Below are 27,678 nucleotides of genomic sequence, written 5' to 3'. Positions count from 1 at the left end.
CAAAGCAGTCTGTCATCAGCCCAAAAGGAAATCCTGGCTAATCTCATGTCTGTATCACATTTAAACACGAATCAAAGTCCAGTACAATGAAAGCACTCAACACACACATTATAAATACAAATTTTGGATAATAAATGATAACAAGTTAATTAGGGGGACTTGAAAAGTATTCAGTTTCCTAATCTGTTTCAGACATTAACTGCTTACTGCAAAGTTTCTGAATGTTTGCTGTTAAGTTCATTTGTTATTCTTTTATAGTTTAGTTTTTCTTACTTGTATATTTTATCTTTATTTTTTTTTTTTACATGTTAAAAATAAGATCTAATCTGAATCTAGGAATATGCTGTTCATAAGACTCAAAATCTTTTGAGAGTTTCATGAGGAATTTCTAACGGAGGTTTTTTAGCCTTCCATTAAAAGATTATGCTATATAGGACGTGGAAAGATTCACAGAAACATGCATGCAACCAAAAAAATAGAAAATGACACAAAGTTTGGCACATAACAAGAGTAAAAGTTTGTCTTTTGGTGGAGGAGCATTAAGCAATTATATTATTAGCTGTTCTGATATATTTAACATTTTTTTCATTGATGTCTTATTGTTCTTATTCTTTAACATCAAAAAAGGGTGATCTTATCCAGCATAAGATCATAGAATCATAAATAAATTATAATTATATAATTATAATTTCCCTGTAGTTACAGAATAATTAAGCGGTTAGAATGTGTAGTAAATCTATTTTATTTTGTATTTTATTTTGACAGATTAAAAAAATGCTTGTTTTACATGGGGTAAGTGTGAAGCAATAGGAGACGAGTGCGGTGCCATACGTCAGACGTAAGGGGCGTTCCAGAGGCTCGTTGTGTCCTCAGTAGTAAGCAGAGTTGACTGTAGCGCTCGAGCTCCATTGAAAGTGGCTCCCGGTTCAGAGACAGTGCAGGCGGACGAGGGGGCGGACCGACCGGCGAGAGGAAACTTGACAGAAAACAATAGCAGTCACTCCGCTGACCTCCACATAACTCTTATTTATATTATTATATTATATATATATTATTTACCAGCGTTAACACTTCTGAACACAGCGAAGCAACTGTGCTCGCTCGCAAGACGCGCTAGCGGTGGCGGCGGAGGCGCGGCCAGCGAAGGAATAACGATAGCAGGAAAACGGAGAGAAAGGTGAGGTGCAGGAAAGCACGTCTGGGAAGAAAAAGAAGAAGAAGAAGGAGAAGAAGAAGGAGAAGGAGAAGAAGAAGAGGAGAGGAGGGTAGTGACAAGTGAGCGGACTCAGCTACAGGTAGCCCTCCGTTAGCTGTCGTGGCAGAACATATCAAAGTGCAGGCGGCGGGTCATGCGGATTTCTCCGGTCGCTGATCGGAGCGCCGCGTCGCAGCAATAAACGGTGTGGAAAGAGAAGAAGAAGACGCAGAAAACAGAAGAACCAGACCGCTTCTCTGCCGCTTCTTCAGTCCGTCCAAGCGGGCTCTGGCAAACATGTCCCGGAGAAAGCAGAGCAAACCCCGGCAGATAAAGCGTGAGTTTATCACTTCATGTTGTGTGTTGTGAGTAGTGTGTGTGTACGTGTGTGTGAGCCACGCGCGCGCTGAGAAGAAGCCGCATGTTTAGTGCGGCGGCGCTTCTTTTGAACTCATCCTACACTATAAAGTTAATAAGTAGTATGAAACACAAGTCTAACGCCTGACTGCCTCCTAAGTAGCTTTATGACACCTTTTTATGCGTAAAATCATTCAAAACACAACCTAGACCTGCACAGAGGACTTAAAAAATGTCAGATACATCATCTTCTCACAATAACCGAGTCAGTACACTTTTTCTAACACCGTTTTTCAAAATTATTAAAGCGCCACTTTGGCAGCCTCACTATCTAGACTGTGGAAGAATATCAAAAAGTTTTCATTTATTACCCTATAAAGAACGCTTTGTCCATTGGCAGCTAAACTGCAGCCGTGGCTTCCTGTTTAATTCTGTTGTGGAAACGTCAGTGTTCTCTGAAAAAGCCGATGTGAACAGAGATAAAGCAGCGATCCGATGTGAGGCCAGATAAAGATTAAAATTGGATCTTTTTTATTTGTTTTCTGTCTGAGGCAGCGCCGAGGCCGCCGTTGCATTTTCCCCCTGGCTTTTCACTTCTCTTTTCCAGAGATGGGGCGTCAGATAGGCCGCCTGGCTGATCTCTCCGCCTGATAGCTGCTTACAATTGGATCTTTTTTTCATCTATCCTTTTAACTCAATAATGCATCTTAGGTCCGCTTGAAAGGCCTTTTTCTTGGTCTGGCGCTTGGCTGGTCTCCGTGCTTGACGAGTTCTTCCTGTTTATAAAACGTGTGAGGTTTATCGCTGGTGACTGATGTTCAAACTTGATATAAAGCATATTAATGATGTTGTCATTAACCCTGCTTGTGCTCTGTGGGGCCTGTTGCACTCTGAGCTGATTTGGAGTCTCAGTCTAAATTTAATGTCATGATCCTGGAGATGGAAGATTTTGGAAAAAGTGCTCCATGTTTGTTTGGAGGGAATGGAAACCATTACATCAGCAGGGCAGTTTGGTAAATTATCACATTAAGCAAATAATAATATCTTGTCACGAGTGATTGAGTCACTGTGCCCCCAGAAACCTGCTGCTAAAAAGCAACACTGGGAACTTCTGGCCGTATGGTAGCACAATAGACAGTTTACACATATTAAAGAGTTGATATTTCTGACCGTAGCTCTGGTGACTGCAGGTATATCTTCTCTGCAATGTGCCATTTTATAGAAAACACATCTAATAGCAGTCAGCAACTTTTTTTCATAGTCTAATGCAAACCTTGCTTGTTGTTAACAGTGAGAGGTCAAAGGAAACAAGGAGCATTAGGTCATATCACTAAGTTGGTCACAAATGCAACATGCAAACCAGGGCTGAACAATGATTTATTTAAATTTGAAGATTGACATTGCAATTTAAAAACTTAACTGTAATCATAACTTACAGTATTAACAGTATCTTAATAAGTCAGTCCCTCCAGGAAGTTGCAATGTTGCAATTGCAGCAATTCAAGCTAATTCACCCAGTCCCTGTGAATTCTGCATGACCTTGCAATTTTGTCCAAACGCTGCAACTTTTCTGCAAATTGGATCAATCACTGTTGTTTCCTGCAAGTTTTACCAATCACAGCAGTCCTCCACTCAAATGCCATCCATGTACGTTTCAATGAACTGACTCAATGTTTTGTTTCATTATTCGCTATTTTTTGCATTTAAATATATTTTATTTTGTCACAGGTACTAGAAAGAACACATTTGTCATACTTATTGAAATTTATCAGTGCTCAGTAATCAATAATTTTGTGCTGTTTTGTCAGTTTGACTCAAAAAAAAAATCTGCTACTTTGTGGAAGACCCCTTCTGTAATTCTGAGCCTTTTTTGTAAGGTTTGTTAGAACACTCAGAACAGAGTGTGGCTTTGTTCTCCCAGGAACAAGTTGCCTTTAATGAATTATTTAAAAAAAAAATCTTTCCTGTGCAATTTTTACTTGGTCCCGCAATTTAATTTAAAAAATGGCTAAAAGCATCCTGCGTTGCAGTTTTTTAGAAAAGCTGCCATGAAATCAGGTATTTTAGGCTGCAACAATCCCAAACAAGGTCTGCGAAATCCTGAAGGGGCTGATAAGCAAAAGGAGGTGAACGGTTTTAGTCAGTCGATCATTACGAGTATCAAACATTATCAGATGTGTGTATTTATATTTAGGGATGAATTGATTGTGACTCGATACTGATTGGTTGTGTTTATTCCCTCTGTTGTGCCATGGAAACAAGGAAATCTTCATTATAAAAAACACAGCACCTGTCCAGCCAGTAGCCTCCTCTCCCACACAACAGCAGGGTTTGCTAGCTTCTGTTGTCTAACTGCAAGTAACCAACACAACATTTAATGAGCAACACAATAACCATCATTCACTGCCATCAGTGGATGTCATCTTAGTTGCTGATACACCAGCAAGGCAAATATCACCTGACATTGATGTTCAGCAGATAAATGGGGACATCCTTATTTATATTCTGCCCTAAAACAGCCCACAAAACACTTTATTATTACCATAACTGGCAAACTATTTAATTTTTACTCACTATTGAACACCATTATTATCGGACATCATATTTAATATTAATGTAATATCTCAATGAATGTGGGATAAATTGGTATTTCTACAGAAAAAACAAATCAAGTGTGCACAGAAGTTGACTTTTCTCTGCCCGACTGCTTTAAAAGAAAAGGAGCCCTTTGAGGATCTCTGCATCTATTTGTGCTTTTGCTTGATACACAAGTCTTTTGTTTAAACTATTTAGACCACAGTTACATACCTGGAGTTTGATGTGCTGAAAATATTTAACATTTCCATTTATTTCTTAAATTGCAGTTTTGGTCATAAAAATCCCGTATTGATATTTTCCTCGAACGGTTCAGCCCCGCTGCAAACTGTTCAAATCTGTATCATTAGCTAGCTAAATTGGACTAACAGATGTAATGCTCTTGGTTGCTCCTTGCAGATGATGATGAGGTGCTCATTCTTAATTCCAACATGGAGTTCGAGCTGTTGTTAGCTGTACAGTTTTCCATAGGTTGCCCCTGATAGCATTGAACTAAATGACGCCATCTATCGTGATTGAAAATATCTCCTGGGCTGTCATTAAAGATTTCTCTTGATGAGGTTCTCTTGATGAGGCCACTGCAAGTAGTTTGTATAGTCTGTTTTTTCATATGTCTCCATAGAGAGGCCTATCAGCTGTGAACTCCCAGCAGGCATCTACAGTAAAGCCTGGAGATGTATTCCAGACCCTGAGGCTGATAAACCCAGGCTAGACTTGGCGCGTATGAGAGAGAGAGTGTGTGTACATGTGTGCGTCTCAGGGGTGTCATGGCCGTCTTTATCAGTGCCTCTGGTCCACTATGCTTCCCTGTGCACCAGGCCCCGGCTGTGGTCGAGGCCAGCCAGGCTCTCAGCCCCGTGACTCTCTTGTGATTTGGCAGACATTTTGATAGGAAAGAGTGAGGAGTGATAAGGACTTTGTTCTGCTGGGGTGTGTGGGGGTTCAGCAGAGGTGGGGGCTGCTGGTGCTACCACCACCACTACTACTAAGTGTGTCCACCATGTTGGTTTGAGCGTACTGCTTGCTGTTACTGATTTGACAGATTCCAGTCAGGTCACAGTGTTGTTGGATCAAGTTTCATTATCACATTAATCCACCTCGAATTTCCTTTCTGAAAATGTTTCATAGCACACATTGATGTGGCCAAGTAATTGTTGCTTTTGTAATTAGTTGTTCTTTTCTGAGATGATTTTTTTTTTTTTCTGCCGAGTTGTAAGGAAGTCTATTTTGGTGATAATTTGGTCTTAATCTGCTGTTGATGCAAATTTAGCTCTTCCTGCAAGAGCATCACAGTTAAAGCTTTCCACTGGAAGACTCACTGGAAGGCATTTACCTTGAAGTGGGTGCAAAGAGTTTTGAATAATGTCCAAAGATGAAATGTGAATTTTGATGTGCTGGTGAGCAATTGTGTTCCTATTTATGCAAAATGGAAGAAACTAGTTAGCTTTGCTGGCAGCCGATGGAAAAATCACAGAAAAAAGTAAAACAGCTGTGTTGAGTAAAGCTTCAGTTCTGCTTCTGCAGAGACCATAGACTGTATGACACATGGACTTATTCTCTGTGACATCACTGAAGTTTCTGAAGAGCCATAGACCTTTTTCACGGCAGCCATTTTTAACATGAAATCCTATTGTAAACATAGGTGTTGCCAATGATGCGAACTTAGGTTCTGTTCCATTCAGGTGGAACAGTCATGGTGCTGCTATTGTGCATGTTCACTCACTGGAAAGGCTCTGCTATATTAAGTGGAACGGGACCTTAATTACAACACCTGTGTTTATCCTGCTACTTTATATCAATATGGCTGCTGTGAAAAAGGTCCACTGGGCAGCTCACGGTGTGGTGACTGTGGCTGTCACCATCTTTGCAGTGTCTGCAGGTGGAGCGTGAATGAAACCACTACTTAGCGGGTAGCCATCTGTGATGGCACCCACCTGTCACTAAAAGCAGGCAAGGCTTCATTGTGCATACCTGTAATCCTTAATATAATTAAAATGGATGAGCTTTAGAGACAAAAACTGTTCTTTTTAACAGGCTGTTTATTTCTGCTGTAAAGATGACATTTTAATATGGAGGTTTACAGGGATTGACTCGCTTTTGCAGCCATCCTCAAGTGGCCATTTGAGGGACTGCAGTTTTTGGCATTTCCACATTGGCTGACCAGAGGTTGCCTCTTGAGAGGTACATGCAAATGTCTTTGCAAACCCTCACAAAGAAGGGTGTTATGGGCCACCGTTTGGATAAGAGCCGACATGCACGTTAGCAGAAATCTCAATAATGTGTTGTGCGAACCTAAGAGTCAAAAATGTAAATATTATACTTAAAAAAAGATACAGCGACCTGAAGGTCTCTGAATGACCCCATGCAAACTTGATTTTGTACTGCCCAGAGAAGCTTGTTTTATCCTTAACATGACAATTAATTATTATCATTAAACTGAAGTCACCTGTTGCTGTCACTAAATGAGGCAGGAGAGGCACAGTGAATAAAAATATTCTTTAGTTTACAGTGTATTTTCTGATCAGACTGGCTCTGAGTTTCTTTTAAACAATTACATGTTAGTTTTCATTCACTAGAACTTCATCCTTTGGCAGTCCTGTGATAAAGTGAAGGCTACAGGTGCTTCCTGCCATTTTGGGCAAACAAGAGGGCTGATATTTACCCAAAATGTGTTTGTACCACTGAGAAATCTTGATTGTAATCTTATTGACTTGAAGATCTTGATTACAATAACATTTTTGCCAGTTCTACACCATTTTTAAAGTGTTTGTACAGTAGCAAGTATGGTTTTGGTATTCATCCACACTCAGATATGGTATCAAGTTTGATCAAAACTGTACAGAGATGTAGTTTGGTAGTGTGCGCCCCCCCCCCCCCCCCCGATACTCTGACCTGAAATAACTTTTTGTAAAAACTACTAGAAAAACAACAGTGGACAGCAACACAACATCCCAACTCACACACACACACACACACACACACACACACACACACACACACACACACAGAATGTTACATTAAGACATAGCATGGATATCTTTTTCAATTTTTTTCCCCAACAACAATGGATTAAGTCCAGGACTTTCTGGAGGCCCATAGTTGAGGAGGAGAAGCGGGTGTTTGTGTAGCAGATAGATATTTGTCTGTGTCTCTTTGTGCGTCATCCTCCCCAACGGTTGGTGATCTTTCAGCCTGATAAGGCTCCTCTCCTTGATGGAGAGATAGCAGGCAGGCAGGCAGGCAGGCAGGCAGCCCACTGAGGCTGGATCCCTGGGCTTATATTTTGGCGGTTGAGATGGGAGACGCGATAAAACTTGGCGGCGATCGCTGCCGCTGATATCGCAGAAAGCAAAAGAGAGAGGGAGGGAGAGAGAGATGGGAGGTTGGGCAGATGGAAAGAGAGATGGAGTATGGAGGGCACATTGTAATTACATCTGGCTGTTGCATGCCATTTTCCCAGCGTTGTTGCGTTGTTGTCGCTGGTTTTGTTTGCGATTGACTGGGGGTGGATCTCTAGATAATTAAAAGAAGAGAAAAGCAGAGGGAGAGTGGGGGAAAAAGGGTGGTGATAAGAGGGAGGAGAAGAGGAGGAGTGGAGGTAGATAGTGGGACGAAAGAGATAGAGAAAGAGTGAAAAAGTGTGTGGAATACATAGCTGGTAGATGAATGTGTTGTGGTGTGTTTTTAATGGCAGCCCAGCCAGCTCTGCTGCTCCCCCACCCCTCTGAAAGATGTTTGGGGCTGATAAGGAGGCCTGCTGATGGTAGATAGATAACACCCTGCAGATCCACACTGCTGATTGGGCCCCTGTGTGTGTGTGTGTGTGTGTGTGTGTGTGTGTGTGTGTGTGTGTGTGTGTGTTTGTGAGAGAAAGCTTGGTTCCTATGACATCAGTGCTAGAGCTCAGAGGTCAGCATGAATAATACGCTGCCTCCCACGGCTTAAAGCAAACCAGGACGCCTGCAGAGGCCAGACAAGGAAACACATATTGACCTCCTCCTCCTCCTCCCTTTCTTCTCTTTTTTCTTTCATAAAACAGTGTTTAAACTTCTTTAAAGCTTATAAAAACAGTGTTTTTAGATTTTTAAATGACTTGAGACAGGTTCTAGTCAAGTGTGTTGCAGCTGTGTGAAAGGAATGTGTTACTCTGTTGTTCTTTTATCAGTAGTCTGACAAGGCCTGGGTCACGTGATTGTTATATGGACGCACAATTGAGAGATTAATTCATTCTTTGTGAGCCAAAGTGAAATAAAACACAAGCATGTCTAAATTCCAGGCACACACACACACAAACACACACCCAGAAGACTCATGCAGCGCCTTGGTGGCTTTCCCTTGTGTTTTTTTTCTCCTTCTTTGTTCTGCTTTTAGCTTGATGTGAACTTTCGATAAGCCGTGGGGCCTGATCTCCGGTGCAGATAGAGATCGCCAAGTGTGATTAGAGTTGTTATCAGGCTGCAGCAGGCAGGAGCCGAGGCTCCACTGCAATAACAACAGGCCCAGGCAGGAGCAGCCGGGGTCCGGACCCTGGCAATCAGTTCCAGCCCTAATGGGATTAATGTTGTTGTATAATTAGATGATAGGTGTGAATGCATTTCTTTTCTCCCTCAATCTTTTCTCACTCATTCAGCCCCCCACCCCCTCCTTCTTTCCTCCCCTCGTCTCTCCCCTCTTTCTCTCTCCTCCCTAACAAGCATTGTCATTGATTAATTTAATTAAAATTAATACCACGTATTACTCATTCCAGATTCTGTGTAAGATAGCACAGACATGTTGGGAAATTTTGGTGTTCGTTGATGATTATCTTCAGGGTGATTTTTTTTTTCTTTTTAAATATTTTTTCCGTTAAAGGCGTGAAACTTGAAGAGCATACAGTAAGCGGGAGGGGAAGAAAAAGAGGAAAGTAACAGCATCAGCAGGATGACTCGCACTGGGTTGATTCTACTGGCAGATATTAAACTAGCTAGATGGTGACTGATTATGTATCGGACGCCAACGTTTCTCATACTCACGATGAGATCGCTTGGTGTGAGAGCTGCATATTACTGCAATCAGTCATAGCCACATATGCATGCACATATAGTATCTGCAAACAGTTGGGTGCACAATATACAGTGAACATTATGAAAACACAGAAATGATGACGTTTCCAATAGGTAAAGCAAAGCAGTACTGATTAGATCTCTGTAAGAATGGGGTTAATTCTTAGAAAGTTAAAAAAGAAGCTATAAAATCTTCTTTCCACAAAGGTTCAGTTATAGCTGTGTCATGTGACCTACTGAGTATTTAACTTGACCTCGTCTCTTCTCTTAAAAGCAGTACATTTTGGTCTTTTTTGGTGTTTGGTATCAAGATACTTTTTGTATTTGCCTGTTTTTTTCTGCTCTTGTTAAAAGGATAGTTTGGATTATTTAATGTTGGGTTATATGAAGCACTTAGTCCATAGTCAGTGTATTCCCAGTAGGAGATGGCGGTCGACACGCCCCCAATTTGGAGAGGCAGAAAAGACACCAGCACAGAAGCTAAGCAATGTATTGCTGTGGACAGGCTCAGCAACAAAAGGTGTTTAGCCACTTAAGAAAGGTTTTATCATTTTTCATTTTGTTTTTATTTTCGGTCACAATCTAGTGACATATTTAGAATTTTTTCACTGTTTTACCTTGCTGCCAGACAGCCTTTTCTAAAGCAGAACCTATGTTATATATACCAAATATCTCCAAACAAAACAAACTTTGCGGGCGGACTTCTGTAAGGTAGAATCACTGACTTTGCCCAGGGAGGCTGGTTTGTTTGGAAAAATGAATATTTCCCTCATATAATCGCAATTTTCCATCAGAAAAAGCTGTCTGGCTGCAAGTAAAGTGATGAAAATTTAAACATATTTCTAGGTAGTGACTACAAATAAAAATAAAATAGTAGAATAAATATAAAAATCTTCAGGTGGATCTGTTTTAAGTGGCTATAATGTGTTTTGTTGCTGACCCTGTTTACATTGCTTCTAGGGCTGCACAGTTTATCACAAGTGCAATTAAATTGCAATATGGCCAAGTGCAATATCCAAATCACAGAACTTGACCCAAATTGCAATTTTTGGAAAAAGGAAAAACAGCATTACAGTGAGGTACTACAGTGCTGCATAGATGAGCTGGCCTAAAAGTCTTGTTCTACAGATGAAATAAAAGTTTTTTTGGTACAGACCCCAATAAATATCACATAATCACAATTTTAATAGTTCTTTTCAGTGAACAAGTAGTTGTAATTGTTGTAATGCAAAAATGATCATACTGCTCTCTGCCTCTCCAAAATGGGGGTGTGTTGGCCACCATCTACTGTAGGTAATACACTGACTATGGATAAGTACCTCACAAACCCACATTAAATTATTTGAACTATCCCTTTTTAAGGTTTCCTTTCATTGGTGTGTGTTTACATTGTAGCTATCCAAGCAGCACTGACAGACAGAGTGTGTGTGTGCAAGTGTGTGTGTGCACGGTCAGATACACCAAAGGGGGAAGTTGGCAGGGTTACAGAGGAAACACCGTTTGTGTTCGATGTGTGTGGATGAGTTATTACCCTATCCTGCTATTTACCCAGGGGACGGCCTCATGGTGAATTATGGTTCCCCAACTCAGCTCAGTTGTAAACGGTTTCACCCTTGACCCTCAGCCCTGACGACTCCGCAGATGAGGGAGGGGTAGAAAACATTACCCCGACCAACAGTAGCATAATCTACGTCCAAACTGTTTGCTCTAGAAGTAATTACCACTCTGCCAGCTCTTCCCAGGGAGCTTTGTGAGGGCTTAACTCACAGCTGACATGCTCTCTATTAGAGAAACCAAAGAATCCGAACCTTCCTGACGCTGCTGTCCAAACGATGCACAAAAATGCAGGACACATGATGGTGCAGTGGGTTAGGGTAACAGTTTTTCACCATTATTCAGATTTACGAGAATGCCAGGAATAGAAGAATCAAAGAATATAAACCCTCACTTTATCAAGGTAGACCAAATGGAGGTCAGTTATTTGGGGTGTGTACTGTAGGTTAAAGAAGCGGTGTGTGTGTGTGTAGTTGGATAGCTGTGGGCCACGTGGCTCTGATCTCTGGTCAGAATGACTCTGGACACTCAAAGGACAGTGTGTTTGCCTGGATATGTGTGTGTGTGTATGAGAGAGAGAGAGAGAGAGAGAGAGAGAGAGAGAGAGAGACAGCCAGTGTTATGACAAGGCCCCCCCAGCGGCAGTGATAAGACAGACCATTTGCTCCTACTGTGCTGAGCACTCTGTTCCGGGGTGTTAAGGCAACCTGGGCAAACAACACCGCCTGACCTGCTTTTACAGCCACACACACACACACACACACACACACACACACACACACACACACACACACACACACACACACACACACACACACACACACCACTACTGCTCTTTCCTTGACCAACCCACAATAAATGCAACTGTAGCTTGAACCTGCAGAGCCTGAATTCCCAGATCACCACAATGAAACCGGACAAACACTTAACAGGTCATAAGGGTTAAAGGTCACAGCAGCCTGACAAGATGGAACAATGTTCCTCTGTCCCTAAAGATCATGCAGTGCTTCATACATACACATTTAGTTTGCACTGACCTTTGACCCTGTGTGCACCTGCTCCCTGCGCAGTCAGCCGTCAAATGGAAAGAAGCTTCATCATATCACAGCATCACTTTGTGAAAACCACGTATCTGTTAAGTTTGATCATCATTTTAATAAAAAAAGTATTTCTTTAATGTATTCATTTTGATTTAATGGGCAACAAGGGGGATTTTGTAACTGACAGATTTGCATTGAAAGTCCATCATGAGAAACAGGCAAGAATATAATAGTGCATTTCACAGCATTATGTGTGAAGGAATGTTATATCCTCAGCTGTGCTCACAAGCATAGAAATCAGTATATATTGTAATTATATATCTATTAGATTACCTATGTAATATTGTGTAACACATTGAAGATACAATAAACAAACATGTAAAACATAGGGGGGTTAGACACACCATGTCAGACAGTAATTAGAGAACCCTCTTGAAAAACAAAACAAAACAAAAACAAAAAACAAACAAAGAAGAAAAAATAAAACAGGAAACAATAACAAGAAAAGTTGCCCAAATGGACAGTTTTGAAAAATAGGACAAACAGTGTCTTGCTTTTCTGACTGGTTGACCTGCATGTTTTAGCATGATTTGGGCTGCAGCTAAAGATTATTTTCATTATATATTAATCTGCTCATTTTCATTACTAATCGGTTGATTGTGTAGTCTATAAAAGGTCAAGAAATTTTGAAAAATACTCATCACAATTTGAGAGTGACATCGTTAAATTGATACTTTTGTCCAACCAGCAGTCCAAAACCCAAAGACTCTTCATCTCCCATATATGACAAAGAAATCCAACAAAATCCTCATATTGAAGAAGCTGTAACCAGTAAATGTTGAACATTCCTGCTTAAAAAATGACTGAAATTATTAATTTATTATGGAGAGTTGAGAACATTTTTCTTTCAATCAACTAATCAGTTAATCGACTGATCAACTAATCCTTGCAGCTCTAAAATGGATCTTACTGTATTACTTGTATTTGGGGTAAAAATCACAACTTTTCATCATGATACACTATTATAACAATCCTTTGGACAATACAATTTTTACAGATATCACAAAGTCTTTCACAATATATTTTTGATTTGATTCAGTTCAGGGGACTGTGATCAATATCAGACAATATCATAGGTTAACTTAACACATTCAATTGCATAATATATAAACTCACAAAAAGCAACTAAAATATGATTTAATAGTTTTATAACAGATTTCTTCCAGACATTTGTGACACAGACATGCCATGGGAGTTTCAAAATAAAGGCATACCTTAAAGATGCCGATACAGATCGATATTTTCACTTTGCATCAATTGATCTGGAACAAAATATTGTTGCACCCCTGACTTGTATATGCACTTTACCTTAACTTAACCTTAACTGTAGTCTGCTGTAAACTGAATTTCATCTAAACACATACTGTGCTGCTGGGAGAGAAGTGAAATAAATTGGTCAGCTATATGTGAAACGAAGTTTTCACCTTATGAAAAAACTTGGATGAAAACATCAGATGGAAACATGTTTATTTGATGTGTGTGTTCTGTCCATATTCTACTTTGTGAATAAGCTTTTGACACAGTAGGACATTTCTGAGACCAAATAAGATGTAGAATTATTTTTTACTAATGTGGATGTTTAATTTACATTCAAGAAATCACATTCTAAACTGGATGTGTGGATGAAGTGCAACTGGCTCAGTCTTAAAATGCACATTACATACAGAGCATGAAGCAGACGGTATTTCTGGAGAGCTGATATTAATTAATTCGATACAATGCTACAGTTCGTCATATCTGTGAATTACAACATTCAAGAATGCAGGAGGAGGGGTGTTGTAGCTGGGGTAGAAAAAAAAACTTTAAACAGCATTCAGAGGATTCAGCAACCAGGCTGGTTATAAAAATGAAAGAATAAAACGGAAGGTGGAGAAGAATAGAATGGGAGAGGAGGAGAGAAACAAACACAAAGACAGGATAGAAAATGTGAAGAGCCCCTGATATATACAGTGATGTACAGGATGAAGATGAAGAAAAAGGGACAATGAGGGAATGAGGAAGGGTTAGAAGGAGGAAATGGGAAGGATAGGAGCCGAGGAGGTGATAAGGGTGACTTGGCCTCCGAGACAATGCATGAGAAAGAGGAGATGCTGGAGTAGCCTCCTGGGAACCACCTTAACAGAGGAGGTCTAGACCAGCGGCTCCTCTCGCTGTCTGTCTGTTCATACACACACACACACACACACACACACACACACACACACACACACACACACACACACACACACACACAAATGAAAACGATCTACTTTCATAAGAAAATCACTTTAGGGACCAGGATTCTAAATAATGAGCCTGAGCAATTGCCAAATTTCAGGCTTTTTGAAACTAAATTTCTCCCTGTTTCCTTCTCTATGTTGTGGAAATGGAACTGGTCAGTTCCAACCTGTGGAAGCTGAGCCAGTTGTTGTTGCAGTTCCCACCAGCTGCCAACAGAGGAGGATAAAAGTCATAAATAACTTGTTTTCCATCTAAATATGTTAAATGTGTTCATGTATTTGATCACATTTAGGGATATAAGGCTGACCAGGGCCATGATGGTGAGCAGTGCATAACGTACCACTCTCTCTCTCTTCTTCTCTCCTGTCTCTCAGTATCTCTCTCTCTTTCTCATGTCTCAGTGTGTACATTATGAGTCATGTGAGCCAGTAGTGTTGCAGTGATCCGGGCCTTTGGATTGCTTTGTGCTTGTGTAAACCGTGGTGCTCTGGCTCCCTGACTGATAAGTGAACTGCCAATCAACCGTGTGTGTGTGTGTGTGTGTGTGTGTGTGTGTGTGTGTGTGTGTATGTGTGTGTGTGTGTGTGTGTGTGTGTGTGTGTGTGTGTGTGTGTGTGTGTAGTGGGGTGGGAGTTCTGTGTGTCTGGCCTTACAGTATGCTCATAGACCGTATGGTATGTGTCACAGGTGAAAAGACATCTTATTAGCAACATTTAATATAAATCAGCTACTGTAAAAAACTCTCTGTAAATATACGTGCATCTTTTTATTGAAGTTAGAGCTCTTAGGGCTAAAGATTATCATTACCATCTTAATTATACCTCCTGGTGTTCCAGCACTGTGCTGTTCGGGACTAAGTTGTCTTTATTTGGAATGTTGCATTCATATAGTCACTGGTGAAGGTTGAAGAGCCAGTGGAAATGGTGAGGGCTTGTGCTGTTCAAACACCATACTTCAGTCAGGCAACATGTAGTCTGTAGACTGCATTTTGTGGAATGCAGTGAAATATTTTGAAATCCAGGTAAGGGGTGTTTTATCCAGAAAAGTCAGGTTTAATTCTTGTGTGAGTCTTTCTAAAGTCTGAGATATCATCATTTTGGGCATGAAGACCATATAAGAAGGATCTGACAAAAACATGCAACTGTTGGTTACATTACAATAAGTGTGGGATCCAGAGTTTTTGAAACTTGAGCCATATTAAGTTAAAAAAAATGGGATATCACTCTGCTGCTTTATGAGTACCCCAGTTTTATAGAAGTGCTGTACTCTAAGTGGCCTGAGAACCCCTTCAATATGTTTAATATAACATATATTGAATTTCAAAGGCTTGTTAATCAATTAACTGATTATTAAAACAGTTGCCAACTATTGTGAATCTTCAATGTGAATATTTTCTGGTTTCTTTACTCCTATCTGACAGTAAACTGAATGTGTTTGAGTTGTGGACAAAACAAGACATTTGAGAACGTCATCTTGGTGTTTGGGAAACACTGATTGTTTTCTGAGAAAAGTGAGAAAATAATCATTAGCTGCAGCCCTAGAAGCAGATTCATTTGAAGCTGGCTTAAATGTTGTGTTATGATATAACTAAAAGTTGTTACAACAAGATGTTTTGGTGTCTGCAATAAAAGGTCTGTATCAAACTCTTTTCAAAATAAATGGACACGCTGCTTAATTTCCATCCTTTCTAATGTTTTGGTTAAGACTGTTGGGGAAAAAATATTTGTGCATTATCTTGACACAGTATTTCATCTTCTCTATCGATTGAGACAAAGCTTGAGTGATCTATATAACTAACTATATGTAATCTTTCAGATTAATGAAGGCCTGTAGTAACAGAATTTATTATGGGTGTGTTGATCTCATATAACTTAACAGCCAGGAGAAACAGGAAGTCGGAGCGTAAACACTCCTCCAGTGTGTAGACGCAACAACAGAGCGTAACACAATGTCACTCTGATATCAGCTTAAATAACAAAGCCTGAAGTTTTTTTTTTTTGGAAGTTTGTTATGATTTTTGGTCCTTAACATCACCCTCACCCTCTCACCCCTTCACCTCCACCTTCAGCTCTTCCATCAGTTTATCCTTTCTTTGTTTTTTTTTTTTTAAATAATCTTCCCTCTTTCCTCTCCTCCATGTTTTTTTAGCACTGCTCCCTGTATCTCTACCCTTCCACCTCCACTTCTCTATCACCCCTTCTTTCATTCTATCTATCTGCCCCCACCTCCTCTCTCCCTCTCTCTCCCTCTGTCTCCAGCCAGACCCCTAGCCTTGGCGAACCAGGTCTTGGCGGTATGATAATGTGGAAAGTTGAACTGGCCCCATTACAGCGAGGCTGATGGTAGGCCAGATAAAGCTGTTGATAATGGGTGCAGATAGCGCTGACACAGCGGTCCAATAGCCTAGCCCTGCCCCCCTTCCCTCCCTCCCCTCACCCCCTCAACCCCCCCTACCCCCCCATTATCATTCCTGCCCACCGATGGGCTCCCAGAACGCTATCTCCTCTCCATTTCCACTCCTGCGACAGATAAGAATGGAAATACTGACTTCATAGCTGACTGATTAAAGTGTCTGCCTTTCTTGATAATACACAGATAAATTATGTTTTTTTTCTTCCTCTTCTTCTTCTTCTTCTCCCCCTCTCTCTCTATCTAGAAAAGGGTGGGGCGCAGCAGAAAGAAGAAAAACCCTCTCCTCTTTTCATTTCTCTTTTCTTTTGTGGGGCTTTTTTTTTAGAGGAGGAGGGAGATGAAGTGCGGAGAGGGAGAGGGAAGGGGGATTGAGAGATTCTGTAGTGGTCATACGATTGAAAGAAGAGTATCGAGATGTAGAAGTGTATTATATTTGCAGAATGTGTGAAAACAGCATGGACACAAAGATGATTGCAGAGTGACCATCAGTACCAGCCAGTATAAAGAAAACTTGTTTTACTGGCTTTTTGAGTCATTATAACGGCAATAAGAGTGTCTGGGGGGGGGTATAGACATAGAGATGGAGTGATAGTGATAGCGAGAGAGTAGGGGCAGACAGACCTATTTGCAGCCCAGTGAACTCCCACTGCAGCTACAGCCGTTTCCAGGTTGACTTTTTTATCACTGATCGCTCCAGTTTGATACCAGGAAAGATCCCTGATGGATATGCTCCCTGCATCCAAATCCTCTAACCCATTTTCTTTTTATCCTCACCCCCCACCCCCCCATATACACACCCAGTAACCTCTATCTCCCTCCCCTCTCTTATCTTTAGCTCTCCAGCTCTCTGTCTGTCCAACTGAACTTCTGTCCTCCTTCCACCTCCTCCTCTCACCTCTTCCTCTCTCCTTTCCATCACTGCACCATCACTTGCCCTCCTCCTCATCCTTGATCGGGATGGACACAATGATGACAGTGTCTGCTGTCAATAACTGGATTCAGGTTGTTGGATGTGAGGTTAAAATAAGTTTGATGCTGTTAGCACCCAGGTGTCTGTAGCCAACACTGCTATTTGCACCTGAGGTGTAGCAGTTGAATTTCTAGCTAACTCCTGCAGTTAAATAGTTAATATGGAGGACAGGCACTGCCCTTAACCGATAGTTGTAAACCTTAACAATTGATTAAATTAAAATCAATAATTGATAAGATATGAAACTATATTTAAACAGTTGTAGTGGAACATTAGTTATGTGAAACAGTAATTCATGAAGCACCAACAATTTAAACAAACAAAGCAAACAAAATGCAATTAAAGAAGGGTAATTACTGCTGTTTCTAGACTAACAAAGCAGACCAACTCAAACTGGAACAATCTGAGCTGGTGGCCTGGTAGCTCAGTTGGTAGAGTGTTTTCTCCAAGTACTGAAGCTGGGAATCCTCTGCAGCAGCTGTGGGTTCGGTTCCCACCTGCAGCCCTTTGCTGCATGTCATTCTTCTAGTCTCTCTCCCCCTTTCCTGTCATACCTTCAGCTGTCCTCTGAATTAAAGGCACACCCCCTCCAAAAAAAAAAAAAAAGAAAAGCAAAGTCTGTGAGCTCTGAAGAAATGGTGCACAGAGCATACTATATTATTATCTAATTTTAATCTGTTAAATTCTTAACAGTTAATGTCTAATCATTAACATTCCTAGTTAAAATAAATGGTGAATTCAGACTGAGTTGACTGATGTTGAGGGGAAACACATGAGAGTGAAAAAGAAAACGACATCATACTAATCAATTGCGGGCTAAATCAACAGTGTTTATTATTGTAGCAGTGTTTCTGCGGAATTTCAAGATGAATGCGTCACCTAAAAAGCAGCTGCCAGTAGTAGCAGTAGTTCTTATTTTTGTCTGTTCTGTTTTCCTCTACATTTTATTGCTGTAATACGGTAAGTAGGAGGTGGACAATGTTTCCTGTTTGCTAAATGAGTGGTTTTGCGTCTCAGGCACTAACTTCTATAGAAGTATGTAGTATAGTATAGTCATAAAATGACCATGATATGTCATCAGAGATTAAGGAAATAATCCAAGTTAAAATCCTGGCTTCTCCAACAACAACACTACAACCAGTGTGTTCTCCTTAGAAATTACTATTCCTGCGCAGAATGTCTGTTTTTGTCTTGACCTGTGTGATTCTGCACAGTGCCTGTTTCACGTTTAAATAAGCTTTCAGAAGGAGTGGATGTTTAGAACATTTGAAATGAGTGAAGAATACTATTTACACCTTTAAATGCTAGGGCGTTATGTAATTCACCTTCAACTCCACAATAACCCATGTCTATTGATTTTTTTTAAAAACTTTAGGCTACACAGCAGTCTTTACGGGGTAACTAAACATGGCTTAATAAAACCTGTGTTAGAGTTGTCTTTGCCTTTGGGTTGTTTATAGTGTGAAAGCCTGAAAATGAACACAGGGTCACTTGATAATCAAGGGGTTACATAAAACTAGTGTTATATGTGATACAAGTTACGTTATACTGCAGTTTGTCTTTGAATGCGAATAGTTCTGTACAGGGGCTGTCAAGCAGCTGGCAGATGTTGCTGTAACGTGATTTCTGTTTTCTGAGTGTCTCAGTAGCTCGAGACAGAGCCCTGTCCTCTCTCTTCTTTTAGGTGTCCATGAACAAGATGGTAAGTCCTGTTGCAGGCTGGTGACTCCTGACATCTAGGTCAAGAGTGGAAGGGCTGAATGAACTTGTCTCTGACACAGTTTCAAGAAAAATTATGTTGGTGATGTTGCAGTTTTAAGAATTTCTTATGATTTCATTCAGGGCTGTTAAACAAAAAAACCCCCAATGTTTTTGTAAGCACCCTTGGTTGCTGCCTTGCAGAGAGTTAGATGAATTCTTTGATACCAATCTCATGTCTGCCTGTTCAATATAAAGTATATAAATCTGCCTACCAGTACCTCTAAATCTCACTAATAAACACATTATATCTTCTTTTTTAAATCTTAACAAAAAGCAAAGTAAAAACAGCACTTTTTGTACCAGATTATTTTTTAAATCAGCTCCAAGAATCTCTGCTGGCAACCTTTCAGTGATGACAAGACTGCAGGAAGTCAAGGTGCCTAGCTTGCTGTTTCCCACTGCTGTCAGACTTTATGCTAAGCTAATCAGCTGCTGGCAGTAGCTTCCCATTTACCATACACAGTAGTGGACAAAGTACTCAACCCCAGTACTTGAGTCAAAGTATAGATACTCCTGGCCAAATATTACTCAACTACAAGTGAAAGTTGCTCAGTCAAAATTTTACTTGAGTTAAAGTACTAGAGTACTTGGTTTTAAAAATACTTAAGTATTCAAAAGTACATGTTTTTAAAAATACTTAAGTATTCAAAAGTACAAATTACAAAGTACATTTTCTAATACCAATTCATGCTGTATTGTTTTCATGATGCATTTACAGAAGCTTGTAACTCTCTGAAACCATCTAATGATGCACTGACTTGCTTGTAGAACCACTCTGCTACACACAGTCTATAGAAACACATATAAAAACTTCAGCATAGAAATGCAATCAAAACCAAAAAGGACAGCTATTGTCATTTTCTGATGTAACTGTATTAAAATCACTGTATAAAAGCAGATTGAAGTTAACTGTAAGGAGTTCTCCAAGTCTGTTAAATAACTGAGATTTCTTTCTGTCTTCAGAGGCAGTATATATACATGAATTATGTGGTATTTTTCACCCCGATAAAAACAATCCAACTTTAAAAGCTACCTGGAATAATTAATAATTATAATAACATCTTGAGATTTAATTTTGTCTTTCTCCTGCTGTCACCATTACCGCTTTTTGTTTGAATGACAGAGGGAGAGCTTGCTTGTGCTTGTTAGTGCGCCTGGACTTATTTCTGCTTTTACATCAGTCCCATTTGAGAGGAGCTACTGTGATTGGTTTCTTTCTGTGAGGAACACAGCATGTGACCAATTACATTTTAGAAAAGAAAAAACACCAACAGCTGACTTCAAGTATGTGCTCAGTCAAAAAGTAACAACAACCTTCCTACAAATGTAGTGGAGTCAAAAGTACAGTATTTGTCTTTGAAATGTAGTGGAGTGAAAGTCAGAAGTTTCCAAAAAAACAAATACTCAAGTAGAGTACAGATACTCAAAAAATGTACTTAAGTACAGTACTCAAGTAAATGTACTTCGTTACTGTCCACCACTGACCATACAGACATTATAGTGGCATGGATCCTCTCATCTCACTAGTGGCATATTTGTCATTTTCACATCCAGAGTATATGGGAATGAAATATTGTTTCTCACAGCCCAAGGTGCTAGAACTAAAATATACAAGCAGGCACAGACATCATACACACGGCAAAAAGTACTTTTACAAACAACAACAGAACTACGAAGGCGCTTGCTGCCATTTAAAGTACAGTGTGCATGCTTGTATGTTAATATAGTGACCAGTGTAGCAGAGTTAATAAAGTGGTGGAACAGAAACAATGGGCCTCAACCATTCTTCCTTATAGAACCCACTTATGCAGTTTTCACAAAGATTCTAGCATTCACCAATGTTTTCTTATGTCAGAGTTGTTCTTATGTAAGAACTCACTTCGACGCATGTGAGTGCTGACATACTGGTGCAAAATAATTTGTAATCGCATTTTCTTCAGTTCCAAAGTTGTATTATATCATAGGAGGTAAATTAAAAAATATATAATTAGTAATATTTTTACTAATTATTTTTAATATTTTACAAAGCATTATGATCTTTAAGAGAAATAATTAATTTGACTTTACAGTGTTATCAAACAGGTTTAAGTGCATATCTTTATTTGTTTGTAAAATTGGTGTTAATTTTACCCCTGATTAATATTTTAAGTGTCTCAGAGACCTTAGCCACTGTCAAAGGTATTTGTGTAAGTGTCTGTGGTTGTCTAGACACTGGACAGCATTTGAGATCAGATGCGGAGCAGATGAACGAGTGTGCACGCCTGGAGATATTGGCTGCAAGGTACCAGGGTCTGTCTCAGACAATGGTTTGTCTGAGGGAGTTCTGTAAATAAATGATAAATATAGAACCACTGCAGTGACCTTTTGGGGGTGGGGGGGTTAAATTATGCACTGTTTGGTCTATACTGCAAAAGCAAATGTTTAAATTTTACAAACCCGCTAACACTTATTGACCAAATGGACATGTTGAAGAAATGAATGCTTATTCACTAAAACAATCACCTGATTTGAGGTTTTACACACTGCTATTTAAATATATCATCATTCATCATTGTACAAACACAGATACAATTCTGCAGATTAAGAACACCTTAATGAATCTGAATAAGACCTTTCTTAGGACTGTGCTTAAGAACAACTTTAAGAACAAACTTAGGAAGATATTGGTGAATAAAGCCCAGTGAGCAGAGTAAGACAGTGACATAATCACACAGTGTGGGGTTCTTTGTTCTTAGCAGTCAACACTATGAGCAGTTATTGTGAGTATTCTGAAATGTAAAAACTGAACAGGGTCAGAAAAAGTAGTTTACTGTACTAGTATTTCAATTAAGAGAAACATTGATTTAAATGATAACTGTCAAGTTTTCCAACCTCAAATCAAGTCAATATGATGCATTAGGAGTCCATTATGCAGGTGGGTCAGTCAGTCAGTCAGTCAGTCAGTCAGTCAGTCAGTCAGTCAGTCAGTCAGCCAGCCAGTCAGTCATTCCTCCAGTGAGCCAGTCAGATGTTGTGTTCTCCAGCAGTGAGCAGTGGGATGGAACAACATGCTGTTTGTCCGGGCCACACTAGCTGACCTTGATAGATTAGACCCAGAGAGGCTTTTCTGTCTGACACAGAGCAATGATAAGTCTGTGTGTGAAATAGTTTTTCCTCTTCTCAGAAATATGGCTGCAGTGTAGGCTGGGACAAGATTGTATATATGTGTGTGTGTGTGTGTGTGTGTGTGTGTGTGTGTGTGTGTGTGTGTTAGTGTGCTTTTACCAACCAATCTTCCTGTCTGTGTCCGCTAATAAGCAGCTCCCCTCCCACTTCACTACATCATGTATCTTAACATGTTCTTTTCTGTTTTTGTTCAGCCCACAGTCTGCTTTGTTATATGTGAACGTGTCTGTCTCTTCAACAGCATGCACACGGTCCTGCTGCTGCATTTTACGCATGAACCACACTGATGATGCAGAAAATCAGCATCAAGTTGAATTTGATACCAAAACCTGACTTAAGTTTTTAAGGGCAGTGCTCCTTTTGTGTCCTGTGAGTCTACAAAGAACAGGGAGTGGATGGCTCGAAAGAAAGAATGAAAGAAAGAAAGAAAGAAAGGAAGAAAGAAAGAAAGAAAGAAAATAGAAGAAAAAAACGAAACTGTGATAAAAAGCCCAGATAAGAGAATGACTGTGTTGTGTAGGAGTTGATATCAATGTTATCTATCTGTCTTTTTTTCGCTCTGCGAGCCCTTCTGTTGTTTTTTAGCCCTTATCTTGCTGCACCAAAATGCCAGGAACAAAAAGGGGAGAAAGAAAGAAATTACCGTGCGGATTATTCATGGGGGTTGGCTGATAAAATGTTGATGCTGAAATTAAGACCGATACAGGCAGTGTTTTTTTGCTCTGCGAGTGTTTTTCATAATGATATTTGTGTGTTTATTAATGTGTGTAAAGGTTTTTGCATTGTGTGCAAGCTGAGTGTTGATAATTTCTTGCCGTTGCTTGCTATTAGCAGATTAGACCTCATTTAACTCTTTATGCCCTCCCTGACACTAATTCATTACATGCACACCCTCTGTCTCCACAAACACACATACACACACACACACACACACACACACACACACACATACACATTCTGGTGGGCCCAGATAAGCTCAGTCCTCAATCTGTCGCTAATAGAGAGGCACAAACCAGCAGCGGACAGGTTTGAGTTTCCACAATGACGGGCCCAAACGTCTCTGTCGGCAACGGTGGCAGGAATGGGGCGCCATGATTGGTCACTTTGTGGCACGGAGCTGTCCGGTGGCGTCCCAACAGAAGACATGAAGACAGGCAGGTCAGCAGCTTGACCCCACTTTACATCTGAATCCCTAATTGCTCATGTGCTTAATACAATAGCCCTGAATTCCCAGCTGACTGACTAACTGACTCTCTCTCTCTGTGTGTGTGTGTGTGTGTGTGTGTGTGTGTGTGTGTGTGTACAGTCATCCACCACTCATCTTCTCATTGGTACAGTGTTTAGTATAATTTAGCATAATAATTCCCATTGCTTCCAAAATTCAACTTCTCACTCAAGTAAAAGTGAAAAAGTCAAGTGTAAAAATAAAAAGTACCCTCTGATGGATATTTCTACCAGCTTTTTCTGTGCAAAGCTAACTGTCAAGTCTCCCTCTGGATTTACCACTGAGTCCTCTTTTCTATACAGATACAGTAGTGAACTATTTGTACTTAGTTAGAAAAGCTGTCCCATTTGTGCTAACTGAAGTGTTGATGAGTGAAAGAAATGGGCATTTTCTTTATGTATGTAAAAATGACTATTTGATAAATTAAAGGAATAGTTTAAAGTTTGGAAAATGTTCTTGTTGTCAGGAATTAGTTTCAGTGCATAACTCCTCCTAAAACCACAGTCAAACTCAGTATTGGTGTTTGGTATGGACTGCAACTACAGAATATTTTCATTATAGACTCATTTCTATCAATATCAGTTATGTTTTTGATCCTAGCTGTTGCCCATCTTAATGCTAAGATAGGTTCGATCCTTTAATTTTTAAAATGTCACTGAACACAATTTCCCAGAGCCTGATGTCAGACAGCACACAAATACTAGCCCCCAAAATATTCAATTAACAGTGACTGTAAACAGAACATCAGCAAATGTTTAAAGATGCAATGCATGTTTCAAATCTGCTCCTGTCTTGAAAAAGACAAAAAAGGTGCCCTATACTAACTGCTCATTGGTTTTGGATTGAGCCCTCTGAGATCTGTGATGTGTTTCAACAGTCTAATATTACTCACAGTTACTCACTAACAGTCACTAACTTCAGCCACTCAATTTAAGGACAGTGACGTGCATGGCCGCAGTGCACGTCATCAGCAGCTACGAGCAGATGCTGTCTCTGCTGGACAGACAGTGAGCACATTTCTGCCCCTGTGACAGAGTTTCTGTGAGGGTAATTGTGTTGTTGCTGCTCAGTGTCTCTCTTGGAGAGGCTCTCCCACCAAGGGGGAGTGTCAGTACGTGATTTATTGCTTGGGGTGTCGGAGCCCTGCTGTTATAGTGGTTAAGTAGAAATTACTGTTAGTCAGATTTGAATATGTAGTTAAGCTCAGTATGGTGCAGTTACCTGCAGGCCTGTGTGTTGTTGGCTAGAAATCACAGACTTAGCGCTGCAACAATTCATTGATTGTTAATTGATTATTAATCAAATATTAAATTAATGGTCAAATATTTTGTTCGATTAATCCGTTTGAATAATGTTTGACGAAAAGAAATCAAAATTCTTCTTAAATGCGAATATTTTGGGGTTCTTTAGTCCTCTTTGACTGTATATTTTTGGATTGTGGACAAAACAAGACATTTGAGGACATCACTTTGGGCAATGGGGAAACACTGAACATTTTTCACCATTTTCTGACATTTTATAGGCAAACAACTATTAATTTAGAAAATAATCAAAAATGAAAATAATGGTTAGTTGCAGGCCTACACAAATGAACTGTTGGAACGGGTGGACCGCATTGAGAGTGGGTTACAAAAAGAGTTACAAGAAAAATTGTTTTCTTGGTTTAGTTACTCTTTGCACGATCAAAAGTTTCAGCTCCATTATGGACACCATAAATGTATTATAATGAACTGGACAGTGTGACACAGTAGTGTTTCCCCCCTCACCCCTACTAGTGAGCCCTGGCTCAGCCCTTGACTTTACGTTGTGACGTTACACATTTTTATTTATTTTTTTTTTCAGTACGAGGTGTCCCAACAATGGTATTATGGACATTTTTTTTTTATAGTGATGTCCTTTTGAAGAAAATGCTTTCTTGGCCAGTGGGGAATTTTCCACTGCAGTACTGTGAGTGGCTATGATGGACACCCACTGGAAAGCATGAATGTAAACTTAAATGTACCGTGAATGTGCTTGTTTGCTGTTGCATGCAGCATTTATTATGCTGAGCAGGGAATAATTATTTCTGTGTAACCGCTGAAGATTTGGCTGCTGGTTTGTTGACTGTTTTGTTGTTATTCTCACCAGTATTGAGCTGTCAGATATTCCTGATATTATTAAGGACAACATGAACAATTTTTCCCACTTGGGTTCATGTAAATACAGTGTATGAAACACAGTGAACAAGCAGTTTATCTGTGTTCAGTACATAGATCATCATCGGGTCCTTAGGCAAGAATCTATGGACAATGGGTGTTTATTTCCTATGTATTCATTAATCTATGGGCCAATAAGTATTTAAATCCACTAAGGCTTGTGTAAGAAGGCTAATTACATATTTCACCAGCTTTTAATGATTTGTTTTTTCACACAAATACTGTCATATACCGTATATACCCTGGCAAAATGTCAGGAAGGTATGAAAAAGTACATACCATCCAAGCCAATTTCATACTTTTATATCTTTATATATCTTTATGTGTAAACTAAACAATTAAGTGTGTAACAAAGCGAGTTTTGGAGTTGTTGGAAAGCACATCTTCTTAACATTCAACATAAGTAGTTGAGCTAACGGTTTCCCAGTTTCCAGTGTTTGTACTAGTTAGACTTAACTCCTAGACTCCATCCTAGACTTGTACTGGATGTATAGTGAGTACAGTTCATATTCATTAACATCTGACTCTGGGTAAGATAGCAAATGTATGACAGTTTCAACAGCTGCTTTTCACTGCGTTGATGTGGGTCTGCCTGGTGAAGCTTTAACTCCAAAAGTCATTGCTCATTTGCATGAGCAGTGCTTGATTTTTATAGTAATTTTAGACAATAATGGCTCGCCCTTTTTTATCATGATGGAGTGCACCTGTAGAAATAGGCTGGAAAAATCCATAACTGAAATGAGAGAATACTGTAGGAAGATTAATGAAATGAAATAAAGAATGATAAACCATTAATTTAATGTCTTTGGAGAGATATTTTATTAGGTTATATTTCTTATTTTCTAAGGTTAGATTTTATTAGGTTATTCCATCTGAGATTAGGATCTTTTATAGAAAGACAGGTTTTATTAAGCGGTAAACTGTCGATCTGGGCAGGGAGAGACAGGCTGTGTGAGAGCAGCTGAGGCAGAGAGAGAAAGAGAGAAAGTGGTCCTTGTGTTTCACACTTGACCCTGTTTTTAACCGTAGGTCACCTGGCACTCTACCCTCTGCTCCCCTCCACCCACCCTGCCAGCTCAGGTTACCCCTGTAAGTGTGTGTGTGTGTGTGTGTGTGTGTGTGTGTGTGTGTGTGTGTGTGTGTGTACACGCACACATAGACAAAGTTTAACGGTTTTTGTAGAAATCAATATTCCATCAATTTAAATCAATATTCAAATCATTTGGTCTATGGTGCACATCATTTATTAGTTTGAACGTGTGTGCTCACATAACATGAACAAGTTTCCAAGTTTGCGAGTCTGTATTTCCACCAATGATTGTGTGTGGAGGCAGGATAAGGACATATCGGACATCGGCTGTAATTTCCTCCAGCTCATCGCGGTTTCCTTGCCCTTACCTCTCTGTGCCTCTTTGCCCCCGTCCCTCCACCTCCCCTTCTATCACCAGCGAGTCCTCTTGTCTGTGTATTAGTATTAGCAGCAGCAGCAGTGTCCCCTGAAGTAAAACAATCTGCTGTAATCTATCAGCGTGTTATCGGCCCTATCTGAGAGCTGAGAAAGCCAGGGCCGGGGCTGTGGCGCCGCTCTCTGGAGCTGATAAAGTTTCAGAGTTCAGCGATGATGAATGTTAAGAAACTACACCCTCGTTACCGACGATGTGGACTTGGCAAAGTGGAGCGATAGGGAGGGTGTGTGGAGGTGGAAAATGGAGAGAAAGAGAAGAAGAGGAGGGTGGCGGCGGTGACGGGGAGGGGAGTCAGAGAGGAAAAAGAGGTCTTCTTGGCATCAGTTGTGGGTCGAGGGGTCAAGCCCTGGTGGGTCTCTTTTTTTTTCAAACACACACACCAAGTCTATTCTTTTCTTGGGTTTCTCTGCCACTGGAACAA

General features: G+C 40.1%; 1 protein-coding gene across 1 annotated transcript in view; it reads left to right on the top strand.

The window, feature by feature from the left end:
- Window positions 1-842: 842 nt before the first annotated feature.
- Window positions 843-27,678, top strand: part of zfpm1 (zinc finger protein, FOG family member 1) — a 133,127-nt gene continuing 106,291 nt past the window's right edge. The window contains exon 1 of the mRNA XM_084734483.1: window positions 843-1,532. Within this exon, the coding sequence (XP_084590609.1) occupies window positions 1,493-1,532 (40 nt within the window). The 5' untranslated portion in view covers window positions 843-1,492. The remainder of the gene's footprint in view (window positions 1,533-27,678) is intronic.

This window comes from Lutjanus erythropterus, chromosome 13 (genome assembly GCF_056507025.1).
Source record: "Lutjanus erythropterus isolate fLutEry1 chromosome 13, fLutEry1.hap2, whole genome shotgun sequence".
Lineage (NCBI taxonomy): Eukaryota > Metazoa > Chordata > Actinopteri > Lutjaniformes > Lutjanidae > Lutjanus > Lutjanus erythropterus.
Note: the sequence above shows the minus strand (reverse complement) of the source record. Positions and strands in the feature narration are given on the sequence as shown.